General features: G+C 41.0%; 1 protein-coding gene across 10 annotated transcripts in view; it reads left to right on the top strand.

Annotated features, from left to right (window-relative positions):
• Nucleotides 1-27,030, top strand: part of LOC106964869 (rho guanine nucleotide exchange factor 9) — a 56,510-nt gene extending 29,480 nt beyond the window's left edge. For 5 of the 10 annotated variants that reach the window (XM_015060622.1, XM_015060626.1, XM_015060627.1 and 2 more), the window contains 10 exons: nt 7,924-8,103; nt 10,327-10,416; nt 12,471-12,671; nt 14,309-14,488; nt 16,434-16,666; nt 17,624-17,753; nt 19,725-19,856; nt 21,347-21,590; nt 21,894-21,962; nt 25,772-27,030. In XM_015060622.1, the coding sequence (XP_014916108.1) occupies nt 7,924-8,103; nt 10,327-10,416; nt 12,471-12,671; nt 14,309-14,488; nt 16,434-16,666; nt 17,624-17,753; nt 19,725-19,856; nt 21,347-21,590; nt 21,894-21,962; nt 25,772-25,947 (1,635 nt within the window). In that variant the 3' untranslated portion in view covers nt 25,948-27,030. Of the gene's footprint in view, nt 1-3,255; nt 3,542-7,923; nt 8,104-10,326; nt 10,417-12,470; nt 12,672-14,308; nt 14,489-16,433; nt 16,667-17,623; nt 17,754-19,724; nt 19,857-21,346; nt 21,591-21,893; nt 21,986-23,882; nt 23,951-25,771 lie in introns of those variants that run through there. The other 5 variants (XR_001428518.1, XM_015060624.1, XM_015060629.1 and 2 more) reach the window with 5 other exon arrangements.
• The last annotated feature ends 277 nt before the right edge of the window (nt 27,031-27,307 follow it).

Genomic DNA, 27,307 nt, shown 5'->3' on the forward strand with positions numbered 1-27,307 from the left:
CCCCCCTTCTCCCCTAAACCTTCGTTATGTCTTGTGTCCTCTCACCGTTTGTGATAGCTGCTGTTGTCTAGTGGTGGCTGTAGTTGTGCGGATCCAGGTCTGTGATGCTCTTACCTTTTCTGTGCTTAACTGGAAATTCATATCACTCGTACACAGCTCCCAAATATTTTGATCCTCCTCTCCCCCATGTTGTGTTTTCTAATATCTGTCATGCAGTGTTGTTGTCTTAAAGATGAACATGGAATCAGATTTTCCAACCCTGTCCTACTGCTGCGTCAGGACTTGCTTCCCCCCCCCTCTTCTTCTTCTTCTTCTTCTTTTCTATTATGATCCACCGTAGCCACATTCACAACATGGCAGCTAATAGCTGCTCAGTGATCTCTGTGCAGAAGTTAATGTGATATTTGTAGCAAATAGCGTTGCAAGTGAGAGACCCAGGCGGCTGCTCTGGAGGATCATTGTGATCTCAGCTGAACAGTAACCGACAGCGGGCAGGGCTGGGCCTAATAAAGGAGGGCCTCCATCACTCCAGGTTTCCCCCATTTTAGATTCAGCTAAACTCAGCTCCCATTTCATAGCCCCCAATATTCTCATTTGTCCAGTCTGCACGGCTTCCACCTGACACCCGTGTGCAACCTGTTCATTTTATAGTGATGAATATAGGTGTGGAATTATATATTAATTTTTGTCTCAGGCTCAGCATCTTCTGAGTAGAAAGGCTTGTCAGGTTGTGATAATAGAGAGAGGGGGGTAAAACACATTTATCCTATTCTTGCTGTAGTGTAATAAAAGGATTGGAGGCAGGTATCATGAATGTTGAATGAATGTCAGAAATAGATATGCTAAAAGCCTGTCCCAGAGCCATCCATGACAGAGCTATTTTTAGAGATATACTGGCAAGGATTTTTTTTAAAAGCTACTGTATGTGCTGTTTCACACTCAAGTTAAAGTGCTTTGTCTTTTTCACCTCTGAGCTTAAGTGGCAAGTGCTGTATGCAGGGCCGTGTCTAGGAGGTAATGTCCCCCTGGGCTAAAGCCCAGTTTGGTGCCTTACCAACTCAAGTTTCTTTGATGCTTGTAAATTATTTTTTGCTTGAAAGGGAGGCACATAAACTCACAGGTTGTTTTTTTGTTGTTGTTGTTTTTAACAATCATTGTTCATCCTTAATAAACACGGTAACACTTTATTTGAAGCGATGAGCATAAGACTGACATAACACTGTCATAAACATGAATAAGTCTTTATGAATGTCTGACTGTTGTCATGAAGTGTCATTCGGTAAATAATGACACTTTTAATGCAAAGTTGCTCTAAAAGTTGCATTTGAAGTCCATTAAAAGTGCCAACTTTGCATGATTTTGTAAATAATGACAATTTAATGCGAAGTTGGCATTTTTAATGGACTTTCAATGCAACTTTGCATTAAAAGTGTAATTATTTACCGAATGACACTACATGACAACAGTCATAAAGACTTGTTCATGTTCATGACAGGTGTTATGTCATGTTTATGACAGTGTCATGTCAGTCTTATTCACACCCCTTCAAATAAAGTGTTACCATAAACACTTCTCAAGATAGCATTATTCATCTACAAAATTTCCTGCAAGCTTTCAATAACTATGCCAAGCCTTTATGTGGTGATGTTGCACACTTATTGAAATGCACCAAAAGCAAAGAAGAAAGATGCTGAAAGTTTGCTGCTGTTACTTCTGATGGGCCTGGAGTTGAGGGTTAGGATAGCAGTGTTTTTAAAGTGGTTATGTTTTGAATATCTGCATGGAAATCTAACAAATGAAACGCCACGCTTTGTTTGGAAACTTTTGTGGGAGGGACTTTACAACTTAGTGCAATGGCTCATACTTTTAAGTCAATTTCATACATTTGCTTTACTTTTTCACAAAGCAGAGTGCACTATGCAGATGCAAACATGGCTATCAAATTCAGATGGGAAAAATGTGCACCTATTTTTTGCTTCAGGTCACAGTTTCCCCCTGTTTATACACCCACACAACATTTTCAGGGTTATTCAGAAGTTCAAGAGAATAGTTTGAACTTATGAAATTATTTTAGCTAACAGAAAACTCCTGACTCAAGAAGGTGTTCCTCAGAATTGTAACTTTAAACCAATAAATGATGACAAATTCATCACATTAAGTGTTTCGTTTTATTTAAAAAAAATATTAGCAGGTAAGAATCAGTTTATTAAATTGCTCAATGTAGTTTAAAAAAATATATACTTCGTTAACTTTTAGTTATATGAAAACAAAATTAACACATGTATGATTATATTTCATTTCACTTAGTAAATACAGAAAACATTCACAAAGAGTTTCATTTTATATCTTCTGTGGCAAAATTACCACCGGTTTTCAGCAGAGGGTATTTTTATGTGATCTTGATTGTGCAAACAACCTGGTCTTAAAGAATGTGAAGCTTCTTTTTGTTGTTTTCTGGCCATAATTGACAGAAACACACATTGATATAAGTGGATTTCCCATCTTGCCTCATACAAATGTGAACATCAGTGCAGAAAGCTATTTTAGGAGCAGTTCTGCATTTGTGTTTCAGAAGAATTAGAAGGATTGGGCACACACACACACACACACACACACACACACATATATATATATATATATATATATAAAAAAAATCAGTTGCAAACACTTTTGTACACTTGCCACTATGACTGCAAATTTATTAAAATGTTTTGTCAACAAATAGAAAACTATCTTTAGGCAAATGAAACCTTCAGTTTTGAGGCCATTGCTCTCCACTAAGCATCAGCCCATCAGGTTGTATGCGTAAAGAGAGAAGTTTGCTAGCGACGCCTTGAACACAGATACTTTCATCACATGCCATAGCATGTGGGCAGGAGTTGTCGTCCCTGTGGCAGATCACATAAACATCCTCCTTAGCTGTGACCTCACAGGGCCCAAAACATTTACTTGTTTAAAAATATATATATATTCAGAAGACACAAGATCATAACAACAACTGCAGGTGTCATGGCTACCACTGATGCCTTTCCTAATTACAGATGTGTTCACATGTTAGCATGACAAGTAGCATCTGACTGCTGGTTTTGATTGGGCGCTCTCCCTTGTTCCTCGCTGAATGTGTAACCCCTCCAGGGCAGGTACCTTTAGATAGAGCTGTGCCGGGTTGTGTGCGGTGCAGCCAGAAGTGTGGATGTGCAGATGGTGTGAGAGCGAGTGAGTGAGTGAGACGAGCGTTTTGTGCGAGGATGTGCGTGTGTTTCTCACCAGTTCTGAGGAGAGCATCTTTGATTGGCTCCCAGACTCGGGGTATAAGTGTATTACATAAGAGGGCTGGCAGACACAGGGAGGACGGACCGCGATACTCACTTGGTGCGTCGGGGTAGAGAAACCTCTTTCAGGGATAACGGCGTCTTGTTGACGTCTAAGGAGGACCGCTTGTCACCTCGGCTGCTTCCTAAAGGGATTCAGTTACGATGATTTGAATGAGCCGGACTTCTCCATGCATACTCTCACCGAACAGCTGCACGCCACCAACATGGTAAGGCTCGGACATTGAGGCACGCGTGCGTCTGCTCGGGGATGCTATAGGTGTTCTGGTGCAGCTGTGCTGTGGACGGAGACAGAGTGATGTTGGAATGCAGTGGATCTGCCAGTGCGGTGAATGCTGATGTGTTGAGCTGCAAAGATGATACAAGAAAATGAATCAGCTTTTTATTCTAACACATTTGCCAGCCTAAAAAAAAAAAATAAAAAAAAAAAAAACAGAAAGCATTGTCATCTGCTTCTGTGTGTGGGAACAGATTTCTCTGCATTTATTTGCATTGACCCAAATAGAAGATTTGCAGTTTTAAGAGTGATTACTGGCTCACTGATGTTTGATGTTGCTTCTGTAACAACAAGAGCAGATAGACAAACAAGCAATAATGAGCATGGCTTTATCTTTGTGTTTACCGTATGCCAAATGATCAAGCTAGGGCTAGATATGGGGGTGTTCTAGAGGATTGGGGAAGACTGATTATGTAAGGCTTTTAATTTATTCAGACATGAGAAGGGGGAAAGGGATGCAATATATTGGAGAGTGCAGGACTTATTTGGAAGATCAAGGGAAGACGCAAAGGAGAGTGAGGTGGGATGGGGTCGGGGGTTTCAGCAGTAAACGCTCTGCCTCACTTTCTCTTTCTGTGTTCCTGTCAATTGGTAGGGACTGGAGAGATTGTGCTTGTGCTGAACGGGGTTGAAAATGAAGTGGCAGTGGAAACGCAGGAGGCAAGACTGACTTGAATGCAAATCTGATCTGTTGTAGGTATCAATGTACAGCAGGCTTCTGGTTTTGGTTTCAAAATTGCTACTTTTTCTTTAAGGCACGTTGATTTTACAGTCCCAACGACAGGATGAAGTATCAGAGTGGCCACAGCTTAAAGTTGAGTTGAGACATGCTTGCCCTCCCCCACTTGTTGCTGCAAACTGCCTGTTGAGCCCCTTAGAAAAGCAAGAACTTTACATTTTGATAAAGGTTATTATTCCTGAGAGTAACATGTCGTTCCTAATCTATTGTATACATCTGTCCAAAGGTGTCTTTAAAGTAGGTGCTACACCTACCTGCTCGATGTCAGCATTTTCCTGAAGCTTGACATCAGACGTCACCGAGCTTTGCACTGAAGTGCGGCAGGTTTGCGAGTGTGTAAAGCTGCACAACAGAATGATTGCACGCTTGTTCAGCGCTCACTCTTTGTTTGTGACAGCTCGCTCACTCCCCACATTTGGAAATATTCTGGCGCTTCCTGAAGTGTCCTTGCCTCATCCCATCATCTTTGTCAGCATCAGTGAAGCATCCTCATCTGTCACCATGACGACAGCCATTCCTTGCCTTGCAGGCGTGGATGCCTCCCCTTGTGTTCACTCCTCTGCCCTGATTGGCTTATATCCCCTGCAGCTGTACGGGTTGGCGGTTCTGTGAAGCCTGAGAGCTAATGGGGAATTTTTTTTGTACTAGAGATATGAAACTAAATCATAAAAGGAAGTAGAGCTTCTTTGATTAAAAAAAGAAAACACGGAGCCTGAATGAATATAGCAAAATTCATACCCATCCATGGGACACAGTCGTCTCCGGGCCTTTAATAACTCCTTACCTGGAGCTTAAGCATCGCCTGTCAGGCTCGGTTAGCCCTGGCTACTCTGCCCACAGCCCCAGGGAATGGATGCACAGTTAGTTACAAACTGGAGAATGCTGATGAACACTACTGCAGGGAGAACAATTTTAGAAACAACTCACAGGGCCGTAAACAGGGTTAACGTATACAAAGAGAGAAGTGTGGCTCTGCATGTGCAATTATGCATGGACGTCTAGTTGTCAAAGCAAGAAAGCTGACTAGTCAGTGTGATGGATGGCGAGGCCGTGGACTGACAATGTCAGGTCCAGTTCTGCCTTCAGAACATTATCTGCTGCCTAGTCTTTCTTTAATAAGAAAAACCTTTAGCTTCTCCAAGTTCCCTAAAGAATATGCATCACCCTACTGGGTTCAGTGCTCTTACTCTACCTGATATTTTTTAAATGTCCAGCAAAAGTGTCCGTACTTTATATTTTATCACATTACAACCCAGAGGTCACAGTAGACTTTTATGTTGTCTGCCATTTTGACTAGCGGTGTCAAAAAAAAAAATCCAGTATTTTTACCCATCAATTTTTAAAACAATATTGGCATTTGCATTTAATTTTCATCCTGTTTAGTTGATATTCAACAAGCTGAACAGATAATCTACATCATGTCGTCAATCAAATACAGCTGACGATGACATCAATTACGTTTAGCATTTTCTCTGCAGTGAGAGTTTTGAAATCGGGGAACACTTCACCAATGAAAGTGGTCAGAAGTTCGACAAGACTCTTTGAACATTACCTGATGCCCCAAAACATTTCCTCCAGTGGGAGAACAGAAGGAACCACTCCAAAGAACCACTCCAACGCCTCTTGTCTAAAACCCTTCAGCGCGTCGCCATCAGCGCTCGGATAGCGTCCAGATCAGAGATGATACTCTGGTCACTGACCGTTTGGTCAGTTGTGTGTAATTTGTCAAAATAATGGATTTTTCTGTCACCCTTTAAAAAAAACTCAATCAAAGATGGAAGATATTTGGTTAAGGTGAACCCTGTTGTAACCACACACCATTGTATTTTATAGGAAGTTTGTGTGATCGACCCACAGAAAGTAGTGCTTTAGTGCCCAGCCCCATTTGTCATGTGAAGCACTTTGAACTGCCTTGATGGTGAAATGTGCTAAACTAATAAACCTGACTAGACTTACTCTGGCACCTGTTGTTAAGTACAGGTTTTCTGTAAAGGTATGAGAGGTGTGTTGGGGAATGTTAAGGAACGAGCAGCATCATGATGACCAAGGAGGTTAGCAGGACTTCAGTAAAAGATACTTCAAACTTTGACCTGCAGAAAAACTGCAGAAACACACAGCTGATGTTAGAGAATCCATTGACTGCTAGTGAAGGGGAAAGTTATAGTCAAGAGAAAGTCAAGAAGGTTCAGTTTGCACCCAGCAAACATTTGAAAGAGGGCTCTTTGGTCAGATGAGACTATAAAACACGTCCTACTCAAGGCCTGGGGGCCAAATCCAGCCCGCCACAGCTTTTTCTGTGGCCCTTTAGACTCCAAATTACATCAACACGTTCTTCCAGTTTTTCACAAATCTGCAAAATTCACACAAAATCAACAAATCTCTGCATTTTTAAAAAACTTTTTTATTTTTATCTCAAATGTTCTCAAAATTGGTCAAAAACATTAAGTTTACGTGACAGGAGCCTTACTTGAGGTCAAGTTATAGTCCATAATTGATACGGTATGTAATAAAAAGTCACATTTCACATCACACATTAGCTCAAATATCATACAAATTCCTAATTCCTTCCTAATTTCTAAATTGGCTCCACAAAATATGAAATTTTTGTTGCAGAAAAAAAACACTAAAACAATAATAAAATCCTGGAGGAGCAGCTATTTATTGATATTTTAACAATTTAATTAGTTCTGTCAATATATTCTGGCCCAACCGGCCCTTTAAGAACATTCAGGTTTTTGATATGACAATGAGTTTGTCACCCCTGCTATAAAAGAAACTTAAGCTCAGTGGTTCCCAAACTTTTTTTTCTTTATGGCACAAAACCTCGTCAAAATCAGTTCAACTTTGTGGTTGTAACATGACAAGGTATGAAGAAATTCAAGGGGCGAACAAATGAGGACGAATGACTTTGTGAAACACTGTTATATCTTGCACTGCTCCAGGCTCTGCACACAGCTGTGCGCTGCTACTGTTTATTTATGCTACGACAAGATGTACACATTATTTATTCATGATTTGGTAATCAATACATAGAAGCTGACGAGCCACTGGTCCGTGATTGCTGAAGACGGTTTTGCAAACAAAACAACACGACCCTGGCGGAAGCATGGAAGGTTATCTCTTCATGTTGTTCTGCTTCTTAGCTGTTACGTTACATTAACACCTGTAATTATTACAATGTCATAATGAGCCAATTACAACCTTCATGTAGAGGCGGGTTTGATGCCTCTGAAAGGTGTTGTTTCCCCATTAATGGCGTTGCCCTTTTTGTGTGTTTCTTTTGTTGCACCTTGTTTGCTGTTGTGGTGTCGTATATGCATTGCAATCCCTGTATTGTCACTGGATTCCTCATTCAGTTGTGCATCAATTATTAATCTCAACAAAAAAGGCTTCACAGGTTGAGGCCGAAACGAGGCGTATTACTGTTTTAAAATTAGTATTAAGTTTGATATCTGTGCTGTTTAAAATGTACATTTTATTGATGGATTTTTGTTTAGCCGTGTTCTGTTGCTGCACAGCACTGTTTTTACGTAGTCAGAATAAAACAAAGCAGATCCCCTGTCTTTCTCCTCTAGTTGATAAGTGGAGGCTCGGTTGTCAACGCTGAGGCGGTATGGGACCACGTGACCATGGCGGATCGGGAGCTGGCGTTTAAGGCCGGCGACGTCATAAAGGTGCTGGACGCTTCCAACAAGGACTGGTGGTGGGGCCAGATCGATGAGGAGGAGGGATGGTTCCCCGCCAGCTTTGTACGGGTGAGTTTGAGGCAGCTGTGGCTGCCAGTGAACCTTTGACCCGGCGGACATGTTTTCATACTCACAGAAACGGTGAGCGCGTCAGCACAGAGCGGAGGGGACAGACGCGCAATCGCACAGTCACGTCAAACACACTTAAACGCACACAGAGTTTTGAATTAGTTTATTTTAGGAATACACGATGCCCAGGAGACTAGAGAACAGTTAGCTAAGCATCTTTGTATCCAAGAAGAATAAAACAAAGATGCTAATGAGGTTCTTGTTTTATTTGGCTTTTACCTTCAACTCCTGTCCTTAATGAAATTATTTTTCCAGGAGCCGATGCTGTGATAATTCTAACATCTTGCATTCCCCGTTAGACTGTTTCAGTTTAGTCTGGTGCCAACATCTGAACTTGTGGTTTTTTTTTTGTTTTTTTTTATTATTATTTGCAACTATCTAGGATTTTAATTATCAGTTTACACCTTACAGCCAAAACATTGTGATTAAGTAATATGTCAGTGGTGTGAAAACAAGCAGCCTGGAATGATACAGATGTTTTTTTAATGCTCTATGCCCTGATGGATATTGAAACACACATCTGTATGCCACAAAAAAGCCGGGACAAGCAGCTTACACTAGCTAGATATGAAGGAAATGTGTTTTGTAAGAAACATGTCTAAAAAGACACCTCAACTCTCCACAGGGTGCATGGATAATAATCAACACCGATGTTCTTCGTCAGTGTTTAGATTGGCCAGAGCTGCTTTGGTGACAAAAGGAGGATGAACACGATGTCAAGCAGGTGGTCATAATGTTATGGCTGAGAAGTGTGTAATTTAAAATTGACAAAATGATTGTGGTTTATACGTTTCCTTGTTGAGCTTTGAAACTTTCCTAGTTAATTTGAAGGGCATGTAGCCAGATAGAGGAAAGACTTGGTCCATTTTGAAACTAACAAAACCTTGATAGAGAATTTTTAAAAATTTGTGCTGCTTTCAAATTAAGATTAGCACAGAACACAATCTTATAAACGTATTTTGAAATAATTTTTTGAAATATGTTTTTTTCTCATAGCAAACTATATTCATTGTAAGCAAAGTATTTTTTTTTTTTACTAAACCTTTCAAAATTTGGTCTTTTACAACCACAAACTTTAATAAACATAAATGTGTTAGACCGGCTCAAAGTTGTGCAGATGGTATAGCAGAAGAAATGTGTTTTTTTTTTTTCATTCATTTTGTACAAGAAAAATAAAAACAAAATATCGCAAGTATTTATATTCAGTTCTTTTTACTCTGATTCTCCGAAATGGAATCTTTTGCAACCCCTTGAAGTTACACTATAAATAAATCGAGTGCATCTGTGTGTAATTTATTAATCTGAGCTGTTTAGTAAAGAGAATAAATACTCTGGATCCCAGCAGAGCGGTCAGGTAGAACGTGTTTCAGTCCATCATCTCAGATAGAAAGGGGGAGCATAATTCAGAGAAGCAGGGTAACTCTGGAGATGCAGAGATCTACAGCTCAAGTCAAATAATGTGATTGTGCTATTAGCTGTACACTCCAGAAATCTGGTCTGTTTGAAGAGTGGCAAAAATGAAGCCACTGTTAAAAGAAAGTTGAAAGTTCCTGTAGAACATTTAGAACAACTTAGTAGGTGAAACAGCCCCAGAAAATACCCAAACTTTTGGCGTAGTTGTAGAGCACATTATCTGGGGTCAAACTAGCGTCACACACGTCTTTCCTTTGAGACACATTTCAGAGTTGATGGGAAGGTGGAAGTAGCTGCATATGGGGTAAGCCTAGAAGAAAGAGGCTGTGAAAGACTCGAGACGGGTCTTTCACAGGTTCATCTTCCAGCATAGAGCTTGAACCCCGATGGATCGCTGCATCTTTGCGTTGATCTAACATGTTAAATTTTATTTAAACACGTTGAAATTTGTGGTTGTACGATGCAAAATTTCACAATGTGGTCAAATACTTTGGTAAGGCAGAGCACTATGCATCTTTAGATGTTCATGTAGGCAATATTTAACCCAGTGAAGTTGGAGTACGTAAGTAAGGCAGCAGCTGAACCGCAGCTGGAGTCCTTCCACTGTAGACCACCTCCCCTCCAGACTCTTCTCATGGCCATTCCCACCTGTCCATCCTTCCATATTCACTCCTGAGAGGGCAGGAAAGACGGGCTGAGTGACTGTCAACCAAACAGTATCTCTCTGTTCTGTCATTCTCTCTCTCCAAGGTGGAACCCCACCCTCCTCAGCCCCAAACAAAACAGGTTTTCTATATCAACCCCATAGCAACTCCACGGTTCCAAAACACCACGTCAAAGGTGCGTTTTTTTTTTTTTTTTTCCCCTCAGCTTCCATCAACCCATCCAGCCTGCCCGCTCACCCGCCCGCTCCAGTCTGTCCACGCAACGTTCCCTTAACATTACCAGACATTAATGTACCCATGGCGTTATCACATCATTCCTCAACGGGGACAACGGAGAGGCGCTACCGATGAGTCAAAAGTAAAGACTGTGTGAAATGCCCTGTTACTGGCCTAGAGTAAAATTCTCACATATTGATGTGAAAGAATGTCATTTCAGGATGATATTTTGTAACGCATATTTACATCAAACATGACGATTTTTTTTCCTCAGTACTTTTTTTACTATTGACTCTGACTACTTTTCAGTCGTACTGCTGCGCTACCAGTTCTCGTCAGTGCTCAACCACCTGTCACTCTGCTTGTCTGTGGCGCTACATTTCCCATTTTGTGTTTGGCATTCTGGACGTCGGTTCTTTGATGTACTCTTGGCAAACTGTGTGTCATCAGGTGTTGGCTGCTGGGCAAATCAAACCATGCTCACTTGGCCCCCTCAGTGAAACACTGGAATAAGCTTTACATGTGGATCTGTCTGTGAAGTGCGAGTTTGGAGGCTGCATGAGTTTTGTAAGGAAATGGTGTGCATAGCTTCAATAAAGACTGTATTATACGTATCTCACAGGACTGAAGTATGATTGGCACTATGTACCTAACGTTTTTTGAGATGCTAACCCAAGACTTATTTATTGTGCAAACTTAGTGAAACTCTCTAAAAGTAATGGAAATAGTTTATATATATATATATATAGTGTGTGTGTGCATTCATGCTGAAAAGTGACTGATACATGTTTAGCAAATGTGTGAATGTAAATTACAGCAATTTTGTGATACTAACATGCAATGATAATAATGATAATGCTGACCATACAGTGTCCTCCACACCTACTGGAGCCATTGGTGAAACTGGGTAAAAAAGTATTTGATAAAGTTCAACTCTTAATGGAGTAACATAATCCCAAATTGTAAAAAAAAAATAATAATAATACGTTGAATTCGAAATTGAATGAATTTACTTAATCTGGAAAACTGTCCATCCTAGAAATAACATGCAAGTAGTTATTAATTACTTTTTAAGTTAACCAAAGGGTCAGAGTAGTTTTAGTGAATCTCCAAAGCTTAATTATAAAAAATAAATAAATAAATTGTAGCCAAGAGTGGCATTAATTAAATGCTTCCTACCTGCTAACCTGTTGGTTGGTTGGTGTTCAAGAAAAATCGCCTTTTTCCGTCATACCATTACAAATAAAAACCTTAAACTAACCTCAGCTCTGGTTAGACCAAGATTGAGCTTTTTGACAACAACCACCCCAGTTGGATTTGGCCCGAAACAAAGAACGAACACAAGATTGCAACATATTTTCACTGTTAAGTATGGTGGAGAGTCTGTGATCTTGTGGGCCTTTTTCTACTCCAAAGACCTTGAATAGTAGGAGATTTTGAATAAAATTTTATGTAGCCACCCAGAACATTGAACATGTGTTGACATTGAGTCTTTAAGTAAGACAATGATGCCAAACTGAATGAAGAATTAACACAAAATCAACCTTCTTTCAAGGGTATCTTTAGTCCCAAACCCCAAATCCTGCAGAAAACCTGGGAGGTTGAGCAGAAGAGAAGTGAGCATTAGTGAGGAGCCAGGACTCTCTGGGTGATGTAGAGAAACTGTACAAATAAAAATGGTCAAAGATTTTTCTGTCTGGACGCCCCAACCTTTCTAAATGTAACGAGAGGAGTAGGTGCTCTCCCATTCGCAAAGTGCTAACAGAATCAATGCCAGTAACTGTGTTACACATGTTTTCATGGAAAAAATGTTTGTTTTTTTTATGTGAGATTATGCTACTGCAATAAAAGTTGAATTCATCCGTAGGCTTTTTGCACATCTTGTGGTGCTAATAGGTGTGGAGCGTGCTGTGTAAATACGTTCAGTGAAACCGCTTTCCGTCACATGTGTGCGTTGAACCCAAGAGCAGCTCTGACGGAGCGGCTCTGTGTGTGAACGTGTTTTGTCCTCAGCTGTGGGTGAACCAGGAGGACGGCGCGGCAGAGCCGGCCGAGGGGACCAGCGAGGTGCAGAACGGGCACCTAGATCCGACCAATGACTGCCTGTGTCTGGGCTCCCCCCTTCAAAACCGAGACCAAATGAGGGCTAACGTCATCAACGAGATCATGAGCACAGAGAGACACTACATTAAACACCTCAAGGACATCTGTGAGGTACTGAAACACGTCCAGCAGCACAAACACCAGCGCTCCGCACCGTTTCCTAATAGTACTAGTAAGAGCAGCGGAGGTAGTAAGTTTGCAAGAAGCTGAATAAACAAAAGCAGGTGTGAGATGTAGAGAACGCTCGCTCATGCTACACGAAGATCTGTTAAGAATCAGTCACACTCCCACATTCACACTTTTATCTGATTTAATCATATTTTTTCTTTGGATTAAAAAAACCAGCCCAGAGCTGAGACTCCTCTTGTCAGAAACACGTGAGACCACTCTATAGTTTTGGCTGCCTATAGCAAATACATCTCGTTAGTTGTGCTGAGGTTTAAAGTTGAATTTTGCGCTTTATAAAATTCAGCCTTGTTCTGTGCATTCTAATTTCTCCGAGAAGGCCTTTCCCGAGTGCCATTTAAATCAAAATCTGATTAAAAACTTAAAATTGGACCACATTCCTAATCATCCAGTCGCATAATTTAAAGATACTAGATACTTGTTTTGTCTTTGTTGTGTTTTTACTGAAGTATGTGAATCTATAAAATAACGAGTGAGTTTATCTCACAATACGGTTCATAAGAAGTACGCCGAGGAAACAAAACTACCAATTCTGATGCATTTATATTGGACAATGACGTCACAAGAGGCAAAATAATCTCGCTGTTCAGCCACATTGAAAAAGCTATGGTACAAAAGTGACTTTTAGTCGGTCTGGAGGTAGAGGTCCTCTTCACAAACAGTGTGTTTCATTGCAGTCTTTTGCCATGGGGTAAGGGGAAAAATGTATGTCTTTAAAAGACATTAGATTAGCTGCCTCATTCCTGATGTGATGTCAGCAGAAGCATGTGTTTGTGGAAGCTTGCTTTCTAGATTTTATCTCGATAAATAATGTTTTACAGCAAAGTAGCGCAACAAGCAGAAAACGACCATGACACAAGATATCTCTAAAGTGAGTGTGCGATTGATTTTACAGAAAAAAACACAACCTTGTAGCTCTCAGTAAATCCCTCTTGTTTTTCTCTGATTGTTGTTTGATTAACAAAAACTATAGTTTGTAGTACAATACACTCAGATAAACACAGGTTGGTTCTGGTTTGAATTTTGTTCTTCTTAAAGAGCCAGCGTCAGCCTTTGCATGTGTGCAGAGCAGCAGCAGCAGCAGCAGCTCCACGGCAGATAAAGCAGATAAATAAACCACTTTGACTTGGGGTGGTTTCTCATGCACATTTCTGGCTTATCTAATCATCTGGGCCTAATCCTCTGTATGCCCTTTGCTTGTTCTGTGGATGAAGCGTAATGTTTAAAAATAGTTGCAGCAAAGCATAAATTTCACCTTCTCACCTCTGCACCTCGTGCTAGTTGAACCACTCTGCATAAAGGTTGTGATGTGGAGGGGTGTTCCAGCTTCAAAACCCCACTGACTTCATACAGAGACATGAAATCTGACTGTGATTATTTGGACAAGTTGACATCTTGATATTTTCACTAAATGTTAAAGCATCATGACCTTTAATTAAACACTAGCAGCCGTGTCACAATCCCTTCACACAATTCCGAGTAAGAAACATGTGAAACTCGTGTTTTTTAAAAGTGTTATCCTCTTTTTTTTTTTTTTTTTATCATCGTTATTATTTTTGCAGGGTTACTTGCGCCAGTGCAGGAAGCGTGTGGACATGTTCAACGACGACCAGCTCAAGGTCATTTTTGGAAACATAGAGGACATCTACCGCTTCCAGATGGGCTTTGTCAGAGATCTGGAGAAACAGTACAACACAGAGGAACCGCACCTCTCTGAAATCGGGCCGTGCTTTTTAGAACACGTGAGTATTTTCTTTTTCTTTTTGTTCACGCTTAAAAGGAGGAGGTCTTTGAGATTTTTGGGACCAATTTTTCATCGGCTTTGAAAAGCTTTCTGTTGCAAATTTTAGCTGATTATAGTTTCTGTTTAATAGCAACAATTGTTCTCCTTTCTATACGAGTTGAGGGATGGCATGAGCATCTGTGTTGGTTGATTTTAGACATTTTTTTGCATACTGTATCAATCCAATAAGTAAACCCGGGTCGACATTAACAACTGATTTCTATTTCCATCTTGTTGCCATTTTGTGTCTCAGGAGGAGGAGGCCATGTGTTACATGTGACAGTAATAATGATGCAGCAGAGGACTGTGAGAGGATTATTATTAATACTGGTTATCAATTTTGGCCCAGATTTTCTTATCAGTGCATCACTAGAATATTTAACTGTTTTAATATAGTTTGTGGAATATATTTTAGGAGGTGTTTTTAAAAACAATCCAACGATACAGAGCCGCTTCTAAAAACCTACGAATGCAGTGATGAGAGCAGCAGCATGTGGTTGAGCTCGCTGTCTGGGGTTTGACCCTGACCTTGACACCCTTTGCTGGATGTATTTTTTTCCCCCATTTTTTGTCTGATTACCAAAAATACAGGCCCTTTGCATCACAAAACATCTTACAGCGTATTCTACAACTACTTTGCATTAACGATAATGAATCATTAACATCTTTTTTACTTTTTTCTCTACACACATAGTGACTGTAATGTGCACCAAATTACAAGATAGCAATTTATCTTGACCACATCATACCAAAATAACAATCAGTGGTTAATAATTGAGATGAAATTGTTTGGATGTAATATTGTGAAATTGTTCATTTATTGTAATAATCCAAGGGTCTCACGCTTGGTTTCATGTCCTTCCGTCTTGTTGTGTAAATTCAGTCAACGAGCGGCGCTGATCAAACCAAAAGAGCAGCTGGTTTATGAACACAGAGGGAGTCATTTTTCCAAAATGTTTTATCGTCTTCTAAAAATAGTACAGTAAAACTTTGAAGTTCAGTTTATGTCGGGAATGCTCTTCTCTTATTTATTTTATTTTTATTCTTTGTCTATGAGTTGCTGAATACATGCAGATTTAATTTAGAGCGACGTCCGCCATTTAAAATGGGAACTGCAGTAAACGGGCTCCTCTACTGAGGTAAAAAAATTCTGCAGGCCAGACTTCTGGGCTTGGTTCGATACTATACATTCAGCTTTGGGTGACTTTCTGCCATTTAGGAGCAGCGTCACTGTGAGGGAGCTGTTGTGCTGCACAGTTCTGCAGTTAAACAGGATTTTACTGCTACTTTCAAACAAAGGCACAATAATTACAACGTTGACATTAAAGACGGCTCTCCTTGGCATTTGATATTAGCCATTGGGATGATTGATGTTATTACCATCGCTAGCACAAGGCCCTAACTACTCAAAAGGATGAAACTGAGCAGCTGAGCTGTATTACGATCAGCTTTGTGTTATTTGTTTTAAAGTAACAACCTCTGTAGAAAGTTCTGCTTTCTGTCTGGAAGCCTCTTGCTGCTTTTGTCCTTCCTCTGACTTCGCTAATTGTGAAAATAGCAAATGGCTACGTTTCTCAGTGACAGTGTCCACACTGAAGAGTGTTGTCGTCAGTGCAACATGGTAAATCTTCCAGATGGTACATTCACAGAGAAATAAGATTAGACTTTCAGTTTCAGGGATGGTCCAGCAAAAGATCATCCGTTTCTTCGGATTTCTAGATGCATAAACTAGAGCTAAGTTATCTCAGGGTCTTAATGTAACCATCACACAGTTAAAGCTAAAACTGTCGTTATCCTTAACTTAAAACTGCCTTCATGTAGATATTGGCAGTCCGGCTGTCTGCTTAATTGTGCTTACCGTCTCACTTCCTCTGACGATGAATCTCTCCTCCTCTACATTGCAGCAAGACGGATTCTGGATCTATTCAGAATACTGCAACAACCACTTGGATGCCTGCATGGAGTTAAGCAAACTGATGAGGGATGGCAGGTATCAGCACTTCTTCGAGGCTTGTCGCCTCCTCCAGCAAATGATTGACATCGCTATAGACGGCTTCTTGCTCACCCCTGTCCAGAAAATCTGCAAATATCCCCTACAGTTGGCCGAGCTCCTCAAATACACAGCACAAGACCACAGGTACCGTCTGCTTTAGCGTTATTCCATGGCTTTACAAGCTGCACTGATGCGTTGTGTTCTGAGATGCTCCTGCTGCAGATGTTGAGTTCATTACACCGAGGCGGTAGTTCTCCTTGCTTGTGCTGAAGCAGATGTAGAGCCAACAGTATGCATCTTGACTTGGAAAAATCACACTGCGCGTTTTGTTTTGATGGCACTTTCCAGGAGCATTTTTTTTTTTTTTTTTTGCAGCCCAAACTGTAAATATTAACAGATTCCTCTTGCTACGTGCTACAATTTTCACAAACTACATGCTGAGTGCAGGAGCCGGTGTGGGCAATGTAAACATTTGCACATGCACCCTCGAGCCCTCCCAGAATGCATAATGCGAGCTTCCAGATGTGCAAACTCATCCATGTGAGCCCACAGAAACCCTGTGCAAGTAATGCGGCGTGTCTCCGCCAGCTCCAGGTCATTCACAAACCAAGCATTCTCAGCCAGAGAGGGACAGGTGCCAGCTCTGCCAGAAAAGCCTGCCAGATCACAGTGTTTCACTGTTTGAGAGCTGTGGAGAATCTGCCAGATATAGGCCTGTGTCTGTCTCACTTGTTCACACAACACTGGGGCACAAACACACACACACACACGCGCACACGTTATCTTCCGAAGTGAGGATTGGATCCGTAGCGCATCTTAGCCGGAGGGATAAATCCAGCTCAGTTTGCATAGATGCTGTCAGACCTTACTGTGAATACAGAGACGGCTGAATAAAATTAAATAGCTGTGTGTTAATTTGACTGTATTTCAGCAGACTTACCCCGCTCACTCACTCACTGGCGTTTATCACTGCTGCCTTTAATAGGCTCCTCTGTATCCCTCACTAATGCAGCGTAATATGTCTTTGAGTGGACGAACTCCAAGAGCCATAACTTCGGCCCGTAACACTCCCGAGTAATTACGCATGCCTTGTGTCTGTAGCGACTATCGATACGTGGCAGCTGCTTTGGCCGTAATGCGGAACGTCACTCAGCAGATCAATGAGAGGAAGAGGCGGTTGGAGAACATCGACAAAATCGCCCAGTGGCAAGCCTCCGTTCTCGACTGGGAGGTACGTGCACCCTGAAGAAGATTTCTATCCAGCCTGCTTATTGATTCAAACTTGTGTTGTTGCACACCAGCAAAGCTGGGAAAGATTGAAGAGTCGAGCAAAGAAAAACTAAATAAGTTGAAAAATTACTCGGCAGAAATCAGACCTCTTCAGGTTTTGTCATACCACCAGTTCAGTCAACTGAAAAGAAAATCTCTATGTTTCATTCACTTCAGTGTATGAACTATTGCTATAATATAAACTTAAGTTTAAGATTCATGCAGAATAAAAGCTATGAGCAAAAGAACCACGACACTGCTGTATCTACACAAGGATTATTAATGCAACAGTTTGTCCTGTGTAACATAATACAGTTCTAATAATGCAACATTTATTGCCATTTGTAGTAAAAATATAGAACATAAGCCTGATGCATCTATTTGTAGTTTTTGAATGCTTATTGCTCTAAATATTATATCTTTTAGCTGTTCTGCTTTTTTATAGACTAACACTTCTCACAGCTGATTCTGATTGGTTAATTAGCAGAGCTATCTTCTCGGGAAGCTAGCCTGCAGCCTGCAGCTTATCGTAACACGCACTTCAACAGCATTAGCTTAAGGGATAGTGCTGATACTTTGAAGTGAGACTATGCAAAGTTACTGTCAGTCTATTTTTAGTAGTTAGATGTCAAATTGCACTGAGTTTGCAAAACAAATTTTGAAAAATCCTGCAAGTTGTGGAAGGCTAACATCTAGTTGAGTAGTTACAGAGACAATTTTAGTCACTTAAGATAACTGAGAACATATCATGGGATAAAATGTTAGAAGAGTTGAAAGTTAGATTTAGGTTTTTTTAGCCAAACAACAAAGCGTCTGGCTGGTCTTTCTGCTAGCTTGGGTTTAGGTTGGAGATGGGGTGAAGGACTTGCATCCTGAAGTTTCTGGTTGCTACATGCAGCTTTTGTTTAGGTTGCAGACTGATCACAGGATGTGGGAACCTGCAAAAGAAAAGTCTTGTCCCTTACACTGACCAATAACGAGCAAAGACGTGGTTGAGTTTTGGCTCAATCTGCTGCTGAGTATAAATATGTATGCATACTCTCTGCTCCGGGTGGTGAGCAGTGACTCTTCAGACTAAAATCAATAAAATGAGTTGCACGTTTACATAGAATAGTTTTGTGCTTCTCTAGATGTTGTGATGTCCATTTGACAAGATGTTGGCCTTTCGCATCTCTGAGGATTGGTTTACTTTTCTAGAGGCTACAAGTTTCCTGCACTGTACATGAGATCTGTCCATGTTACAGGGAACCTTTACTGAAAATACTTTCACAGAATCTGCCTTAGCAGTTTTTGTTTTTCACAAATGGGAATATTTCTGAAAAATCCAAACATATAGCAACATGTGCTACACATGTTATGCGTTATTCTGTGCTCCATAAAGCCAATTGCTCACAGTGACTGCTCTAGCACTTCTTCTAGCTCCACATTAAATTGGTTTGAACCGAAGGAATGATTTGATGGAACATTTTAAGGGTTTTGAATTGGTAACGTTTTAAATGTTTTGCCTACCTTGATACCGATACCTGGTCCATGCCTACCTGGGGTTGTCGTAGCAACTGCTGCACAGGAAGGAGAAGAGATTATAGTAAAAAAATACGTGAAATTATCAAAAAGAAAAGTCTTCAAAAACTGTTTTTACATGATGATATTAATAAATATTACTGATTTAAGAGAAAATCACAATAGTACCTAGAAGAGAAAGCGAGCTAACGGTCACGTTTGATGCTTTTGTTTTTCTCGAGTTGCAACTCAGTGGCTAGCTCCCATTTTATGACAGCTCAGACATCTGAAAGCTCCCTCGGAGCCACAAAAACCATTACATAAGTGCCTTCCAAAGGCTGAGAAAGTGCAGCTATAATTAGTAAATTGACTGTAAGTGTACTAAGTACCAGTGTCCCTTTAATTAGTTAAGTTTTTCTGTGGTTGTATCTAGGGAGATGATATTTTAGACAGGAGCTCTGAGCTTATCTACACCGGGGAGTTGTCATGGATCTATCAGCCGTATGGACGCAGCCAGCAGCGAGTCTTCTTCCTCTTTGATCACCAGCTGGTGCTCTGTAAGAAGGTAAGCGCTTTTTCTTTTTCTTTTCTTTTTTGTTTTTGTCTATTTCAACTTCTTTTTTTATTTCTACGCCTGTATGGCTGTAAACAAGCCGGCTGCGAACACATAAATCCCCAGTTTGTGCTCCAGCGAGTTGCGGTATCACATGGCTGGCGAAGAGGGGATGCTTGAACACAGTGTGACTTCATACAACCTTAGTGAGGAGTTGAAAATAGATTACATAACGCTGCATGAGACACACCAGTCCTCTGGGAAGACGCATTCAAATCCTCGGCGCATTTCACAAAATGGGAGCTGTGGTCGTTTGGGCTCTAATGCACTTGGGCTGTTATTCTTCCTGTCAAACGAATGTTTACGCTCGGATGGACTCGATACACTCACCGAGATGGAGACACAAATGCAGATGGACACACACACACACACACACACACAGGAGCCAGATCACTGCATTAGCACAGGCAGAGGAGCAACAGTTTCATCACAGCGCAGACACATGGAAAAAAAAAATGAAAAGGAAAATAGACATGTTGTCCTTCTGTTTTTCCACCCTTCAGTTCCCTCAGCTGAGACTCTCTGGCACTCAAAATTAACCCCGGTATTTTGCTAGGTCTTTATGTAACTGTTCTTTTCCTCCCTGTGTGGATTCTGCCTCAATATGCTCTAAATTATAAATTCCAGTCTATTTTCTGATTATTTAATATCCAGCATCCTCAGTACAACGTGTGCTCGAGATCCTGCCATCCCTTCAGTAGCATCAGAGCAGAAGCATTTTGTACTCCTGTACCTCTTCATCGCATATTACTATAATCGACGCAACATCTGCATTTATCTCTCTATGGTAATTAATAAATAGTTTGCCTTCTTTTTTTCAAGGTAAAGAGGCTTAAAGAATTGGGGTTTTTTTTGGTTTGGAGAATGCAGAACAAATTTGCATTTGCTCTTTCACGTTTTCAAAAGGATAGTGTTGTATTTTGGATTTTATGAGATGAAGAAGAGAAAGAGATGCTTAATGCTGAACCAGGAGGAAAATAAAACGGGATTTTAAATTTTGCTGCAAATAAGCCTGTTGTAATAAGCAACTGATCAATTAATGGCATAATAAATTAAGATTAGCTCAATAATTTCCATTTTGGTGATTAGTATTTTGTTTACAGAGACATTATAATCAATTTTATCTATGACTTCGGTTGTAAGAGGGTTTTTTTTGTTGTTGTTTTTGGTTGTCATGTTTTATTTTGAATATTTAAAAAAATCTTCCAGTTACAAAATTAAAGTTTATCGGTCTTTGAGAGGATGAACATGCATTCTTACACCACTATCAGTATAACACTTGAAAATGATCTCAAAACAACATTAATGTTTACCACAATAATTACTGGGACAATGTCTTGTTATGGTGGCAGACATATTTACAAAATAAAATCTGGAAAGTGCCCATTTGTATTTATCCTCCTTTACGTTGACACTGAAACCCTTCTCTCGCTCCTCTCCAGGACCTGATACGTCGGGACATACTCTACTACAAGGGCCGCATCGACATGGATCGCTACGAAGTTCGGGACGCCATCGACGGCCGGGACGACGACTTTAACGTCAGCGTTAAGAATGCTTTCAAGTTGTTCAACAAAGACAGCGAGGAGATCCACATCTTCCTGGCCAAAAAGCCCGAAGAGAAGATCCGCTGGCTCAGGGCCTTCCACGAAGAGCGGAAGATGGTGCAAGAGGACGAGAAAATTGGTAATCACACACCCGCTGTAGCTTCCAGTGTAGGTTCGATTGTTTGATATAAAGTTGCAAATAAAAACCCAAAATAACAAAAAAAAAAAAAAATATCACCGTAACAAACCAACGCTAGATCAGACTTGCTGGATTCTGTTCAGGACGAAACAAATGACTCATAAAAGATGCGTCATCAGGACTGTAGAAGGTTTTTGATTTGTCTCTGACTTAATTCAAATCTGTTTCCGCTTCTGTAAAAGACAACCTTTGCTCCAGTCGACCTCCGTTGATGTCTGACCAAATTCCTGTGCTGCTGTTTAGGTTTTGAGATCTCTGAGTACCAGAAGCGACAGGCAGCCATGACAGTGAGAAAGGTGACCAAACAGAAAGGTGAGGCAACAAGAAGATACCAGGTGATTTTCCCTTTTTGTTTTGTTCTCCTCACTGATCTACTCTGTCTTCTCATCGCTGTTTACTCTGTCTTTAATAACCTGCTCTCCTTTTTTACTTCCTGCACCCCGTTTAACACATGCCTTGTTTCTGAGTGGAAATAGGCCAGTCTTGGACCCAGTAACCCAGAACAGTCAAGAGATTATGGTTACTCGTTGTACTACAGCGCCCTCCACTCTTGTTGGCACCAGTAGCAAACGTGTGAAAAACCTTAAAATAAATCAATTTAAGTTTTTTTGCAGCAGCATAATCTCACACTGAGAAATGGAAGAAAAATCCGACCTTTACGTTTATCTTGTGGTGATTTTTTTTTATTTTTTATTTTTAGTCACTCCTACCAATTTTGATCAAATAAATGTAAAATCTTGATACAAGTGAGGAACTAAAACGCTACATATCTACAGTCAGAGCATCGATTAAAAGTTTAAAGTGACTCTGTGAGAAACAAAGCGTCTCAATGACCTGTTTGTGTTTTTACTTTATGCAAAGTAAGCAGGATGATAAGAAAAGTAAAAAAAAAAACCCCGAAAAACTCCAATGATTGGATAATGACAGGTTATGAGAGGCCACGCTGCACTTCTAATCATTTCCTTTTGTTTTGGCACACAACAGAATCACCTAATGAACTTTATGGACTTGTGTACCAGAGGCAGGCAAAAACAAATAGCATGTTGGTTTTTGGCTGCAACAAGACGCACTTTGGGGTCACCAGGTCTCCATAGCTACCACTGAACAGTATCCTCACACCCATTGGTTGACAAAATAAAAAAGCCTTTCCTGTTCTACAGTCACAAATCTAAAGTTACCTTCTGTCCAAAGCCATCTCAGTCCCATAGAAAACCTGAGGTGATCTGAAGAGAGGAGATTATATACAACAGGCTCCAGATTCTGCAGAGAGGAGTAGTCAAAGATCCGCCTCTCTGCATGTTCTCCCTATTTTAAGTAAGCAGGCAAATTGCTGCCCTATTGGCAATTGAGGCTCTTCTAACTATTAACCCCCGGGTTGCAAGCAATTTCAGAACCGGTTATTCTGCTTAAAACAATCACTAAAAAACTTCAAATCAAGTCCAAATGTGAGATTATTCTCCTGCAAAGAAGCATGAATTTATTTCGGAGCATTTCCCACACGTTTTCCAGGGATGCCAACAATCATGGAGGGTGCTGCATGTCTAACGTCTTCCGTCTGAGTCGAGCCTTAGTCAGCAGCACAAGTTGGAAAAGCAGCCGTTAAGCATCAATGAAAAGACAGAGGGCTGTTTGCATGAAGTTTAAAGGATGATCCCAGTCTTCAGGACATGTGGGTCCTGTGTCACGCTTGTCTAGACGCCATTAATAGCAGCACCACTCCAGACGCGTTTCTCTCCCTCTCTGAGCTAAAAGGTGTTTGGTGTAGCTTCCCATCGCCTGTAAATGCAGCGTAATGTTGCCACGACACAGTGTGGCGAATTGGAGCGAGGATTTCGGCACTACCCCTTTTGTCCATGTCACTGGGACGGGGACATCTACCGAACATGCAACGGTGAGTTCGGTAGCAGAAGAACACATCAAAGAAACCCGTTTTTCCTCCAACCGGACGGAGCACCCACATGCCCTGACTTGCTGGCATCAGTCCTTTAAGATTTAGCCATTTAAACTGCCAGGCTAGATGTTTGTACATTTACCATTACTGATGTTCTTGCCAGATAAGCATGACCATCCATTTAAGGTATCGATGAAGTAATAACTAGAGCTGGAATGTTCTCTCTGATGCTAGGAACCCCCCTTTCCCCGTAGATGTCTGTGAGAAGTAAATGTTGTGTGTTTCTAAGTGCTGTATGTGTACGTGGCTGGCACAAGGTGAAGTACTTTCTTGAATTTCAGATTCATTTATAGATTTCATCTTGAGAAAGAGGGCCATGTTGTATGGACATGGTTTGAAAATGATAAAGGTATATGCATTAGAGTTTTCCTTAGAGCTAGCACAATAAGATGCCATGGCAACTGCTAAGCAGCATTGGAAGGTGTTGTGTTTATAACGTTGGCACTGGAGCATGCAATCACTGTCCAATCTGTTTACAAGCATTATCTTGACAATCCAAGATAAACAGCCTCTACTAACACAAATAGATCCAACCTCTCCGACTGCTAAAACGGAAGACACCGTTTCTCATCTCTTTGATTTGTTTTGTTAAGATGCCATGGCAACTTTTTCAATATTTCATCTTCAAATTCTGATTCCTTACTCCTACTAGCATAGCTGTGATGCTTGTAGACTGTAGCTCAACGACACCGTAGACTGTAGATTAGTGCATATTAAAATGCTTTCTGTTGGCTCTACTTTCTCCACCTGTGTGTGTGTGTGTAGTGTGTGTAAGTGTCAAACGGTGCTATTCAAACAAAGGCGCAGACAACAAACTCGGAAGAACAGACTCCAGACGCCTGGTGTCTTGATCATTTCAGGTGGAACCTGTCAGTTCTCCTGTTGCGCTGCCTCAGAGTTTGTTTGAATAACGTCGCCGTCCTCCACTGTGGCATTGCTGCAGCTGAATTTCACATTTCTGCCGATTCAGCTTTCATCGTTTTGACCAAAGTGTATCATGTCTCGAGATTAAATATGCAGGAATGATAACTGGTAGCTAATCTTGTTCGCCTGCATGCCTGTTTTCTGTGTGAAGCATGACTTGATGTTGTGGTGTTGTCCGAGATGCACCGGTTAAAGTTTTGGTGGCCAGATTCCGACTTGCGTTAAACGTGAACCTGGCGACGACATTGTTAGTCGATTCCAATATCTCTGTGTAACATTGCACGTTTTCAGGGTTTATTTACATTGCTAAATCAATTTTTTTTTATTCTGTTTTTTTTTATTTACCAACCATTTCGGTACTTTGAATATTGTAGTTAATCTCAAAGAGCCGACAGATAAAAGCATAAATTAAAGAAATGTTCAATTTAATAGCTTTATTGGCCTCAAAACAAATTAATATCTGTAACAGTGTGACATCTTGACTTGAAAACTAAATGAATCATAGATATATAGAGATAGCTGACCATTTTTTAGTTAACTTTATTAGGAGCAGAGGTGATATTACAGAATCACATAACAGAGCAGTCACGTAAAACAGGCTTTTACTATTATTTTTTGGTCAAAGAGAGATAATTATGGCGTTCAGCATTGTATATTAGCAATAGGATACATAAAAATGCAGATTCTTACTTCAACAATGTGATTTTCAAAAATGTGCCAACATTTCCAAACTCAGCGAAAGAATAAAATAGCATTGCTGTTATCCGCTGAAAGTCTCGCCCTCTCAAACTTGTTTTTTCTTTGACGTGTGAACAAACTGAAGAAAACATTTTTCTTTTCAATCTACTTTTTCTGACTCCCTACTTAAACACCTGTCTGATACTGAAAATAGTTTGAGTCTCTCCTCCATTCAGTAACGGCGTCCACACTGAAGAGTCTCATTGTCAGCACAATGCGGTTGCGTTCGAGTGATCGGAAAACGATTGGATTTTTCTGTTTCGGGGCAGTCTGGCCACCAGCCGGTTTATCGCTGCATCTCTAGTTGTTTTGCCTGTTTCATACATGAAACTGATGATGTTTCCCCTTTGCTGCCTCCCTCCTTCTTCTCCTTCTTCTTCTTTTTCTTCTTCTTTCTTCTTCTCTTTTCTGCTTTGTGATCTGCACCGCTTCCTTACCCTATCTCAATCCCCACCCCCCAAAATCCCTTGAACCCCTTGCTTGTTTTTATTTGCGCCTGCCTTCCCAGGTGTAAACAGGTGCACGCCCCCCTCATACCCGCCCCCGCAGGACCCCCTCAGCGCGGGGCAGTATGAGGTAACGGAGGACATGGCACAAGGAGAGGTTTTTGAATTCAGTCAATCCAAGAGAGGCCAGGGGCCTTTCTGGCAGAATTTTAGTAGATTAGCTCCATTTAAGAAATAGAGAAACACAGACTCTTCTGAAGGACCAGCTATTTTTCTTAGAAGCACTAAACACTGGATGATTACGTCCCATGATGAAGAAAACACAACCACCACAAACACACAGGAGACTCTGAAGTTAAGGACCAATGTTACTATATGATTTGATCGGAAACACCAAGAGGACTTTGAGACTTGAATTTCAAAATTGAGGATAAAAAAAAAAAAGACACACCTTTACAACAATTCTTCTTTGTTAGTAACGTCATCACGCTTCTTCTCCAGCTGACTCTGCTGTCACAGACTTTATCCCTCCGATTCTGCACATTCACACCTTCTGAATGTTCTGGAGTTATTAAGATTGTTAAATGATTTTGCTTTGAGCCCATCGTCGTTGTCATCATCATCATCGTCATCTTCTGGAAATAGCAAGCCTTCGAGGTTAAGCTGGGTCGGTCCTCGTGGGAGCGAGACCGCGCCGCGATCCCTCTGAATGTGAGCTCGACGGATGACACGGGAACCCGATGCGCTCAGGACCCGCCCAGCTCGACAATCCCAGACGGATCAGGCCGTCGCCGCTCCACTGAAACCATCCATCCACACTTACTTATGAAAGCCCCTCTCCGTTTTATTTATTTTTATTTTTTTTTTTTAATGTCTGCCTCCAAGTCTTCCCTTCCTGCTCCTCTTGTCCTCTCTATCTCCCGGTCCACCTGCTCAGCTTCTTCCTCGCAGAGGAAGAGTTTCATTCTTTTGGAAACCTGCCACCGGCCATGATATGACAGGTCAGGGAACAAATCAATAGTCGGAACATCAATAGAATATTTACATCCCCTCGCCAGTTGCTCGTGACAGGGTATTCACATCGGCTCACAGCGATGCTCAGCGCGTCCCGCTCAGATGAGCCGTCTGCGAGCAGGAGATAGGCAGGGTACGGTCGGCCTGCCTCGCGTCACAGTCCCCCCACGCCGCCACTCTCCCCAGAGACCACCCCTGTAGCACTGTGCTGGCAGCTTACTGGGTGTTTGGAAAAGAGTACAGCCTACCTCCAGAAATGAGCAGTAAAAGTCAAGTTGATGCATCGGCCAAGGTCCAAAAAGAAAAAAAACAAAGCAAAAAAAAACAAAAAAAAAACCAACAAAAAAACGGACTTCTTGAGTTGATTTTGTAGTGTTCACACTGTTAAATATATCCAGTCTGAGTTCTTCTGCTCTTATTTCAGTACAAGGGATACAAATATGCAATGCTACAGAGAGGAGAAATTAGCCAGGATCCCAACCGGTTCACTGGTTAAGGACATTCGGAGTCTGTTCGGATTTTTAAAACAAGCCAATACCACGATGGGAGGGGGAACGAAAAGGTGTATTTAATCTGTAGCATGC

The sequence above is a fragment of the Poecilia latipinna genome, unplaced genomic scaffold (assembly GCF_001443285.1).
Source record: "Poecilia latipinna isolate Pla-1442-1.1 unplaced genomic scaffold, P_latipinna-1.0 Scaffold1731, whole genome shotgun sequence".
NCBI classification, from domain to species: domain Eukaryota; kingdom Metazoa; phylum Chordata; class Actinopteri; order Cyprinodontiformes; family Poeciliidae; genus Poecilia; species Poecilia latipinna.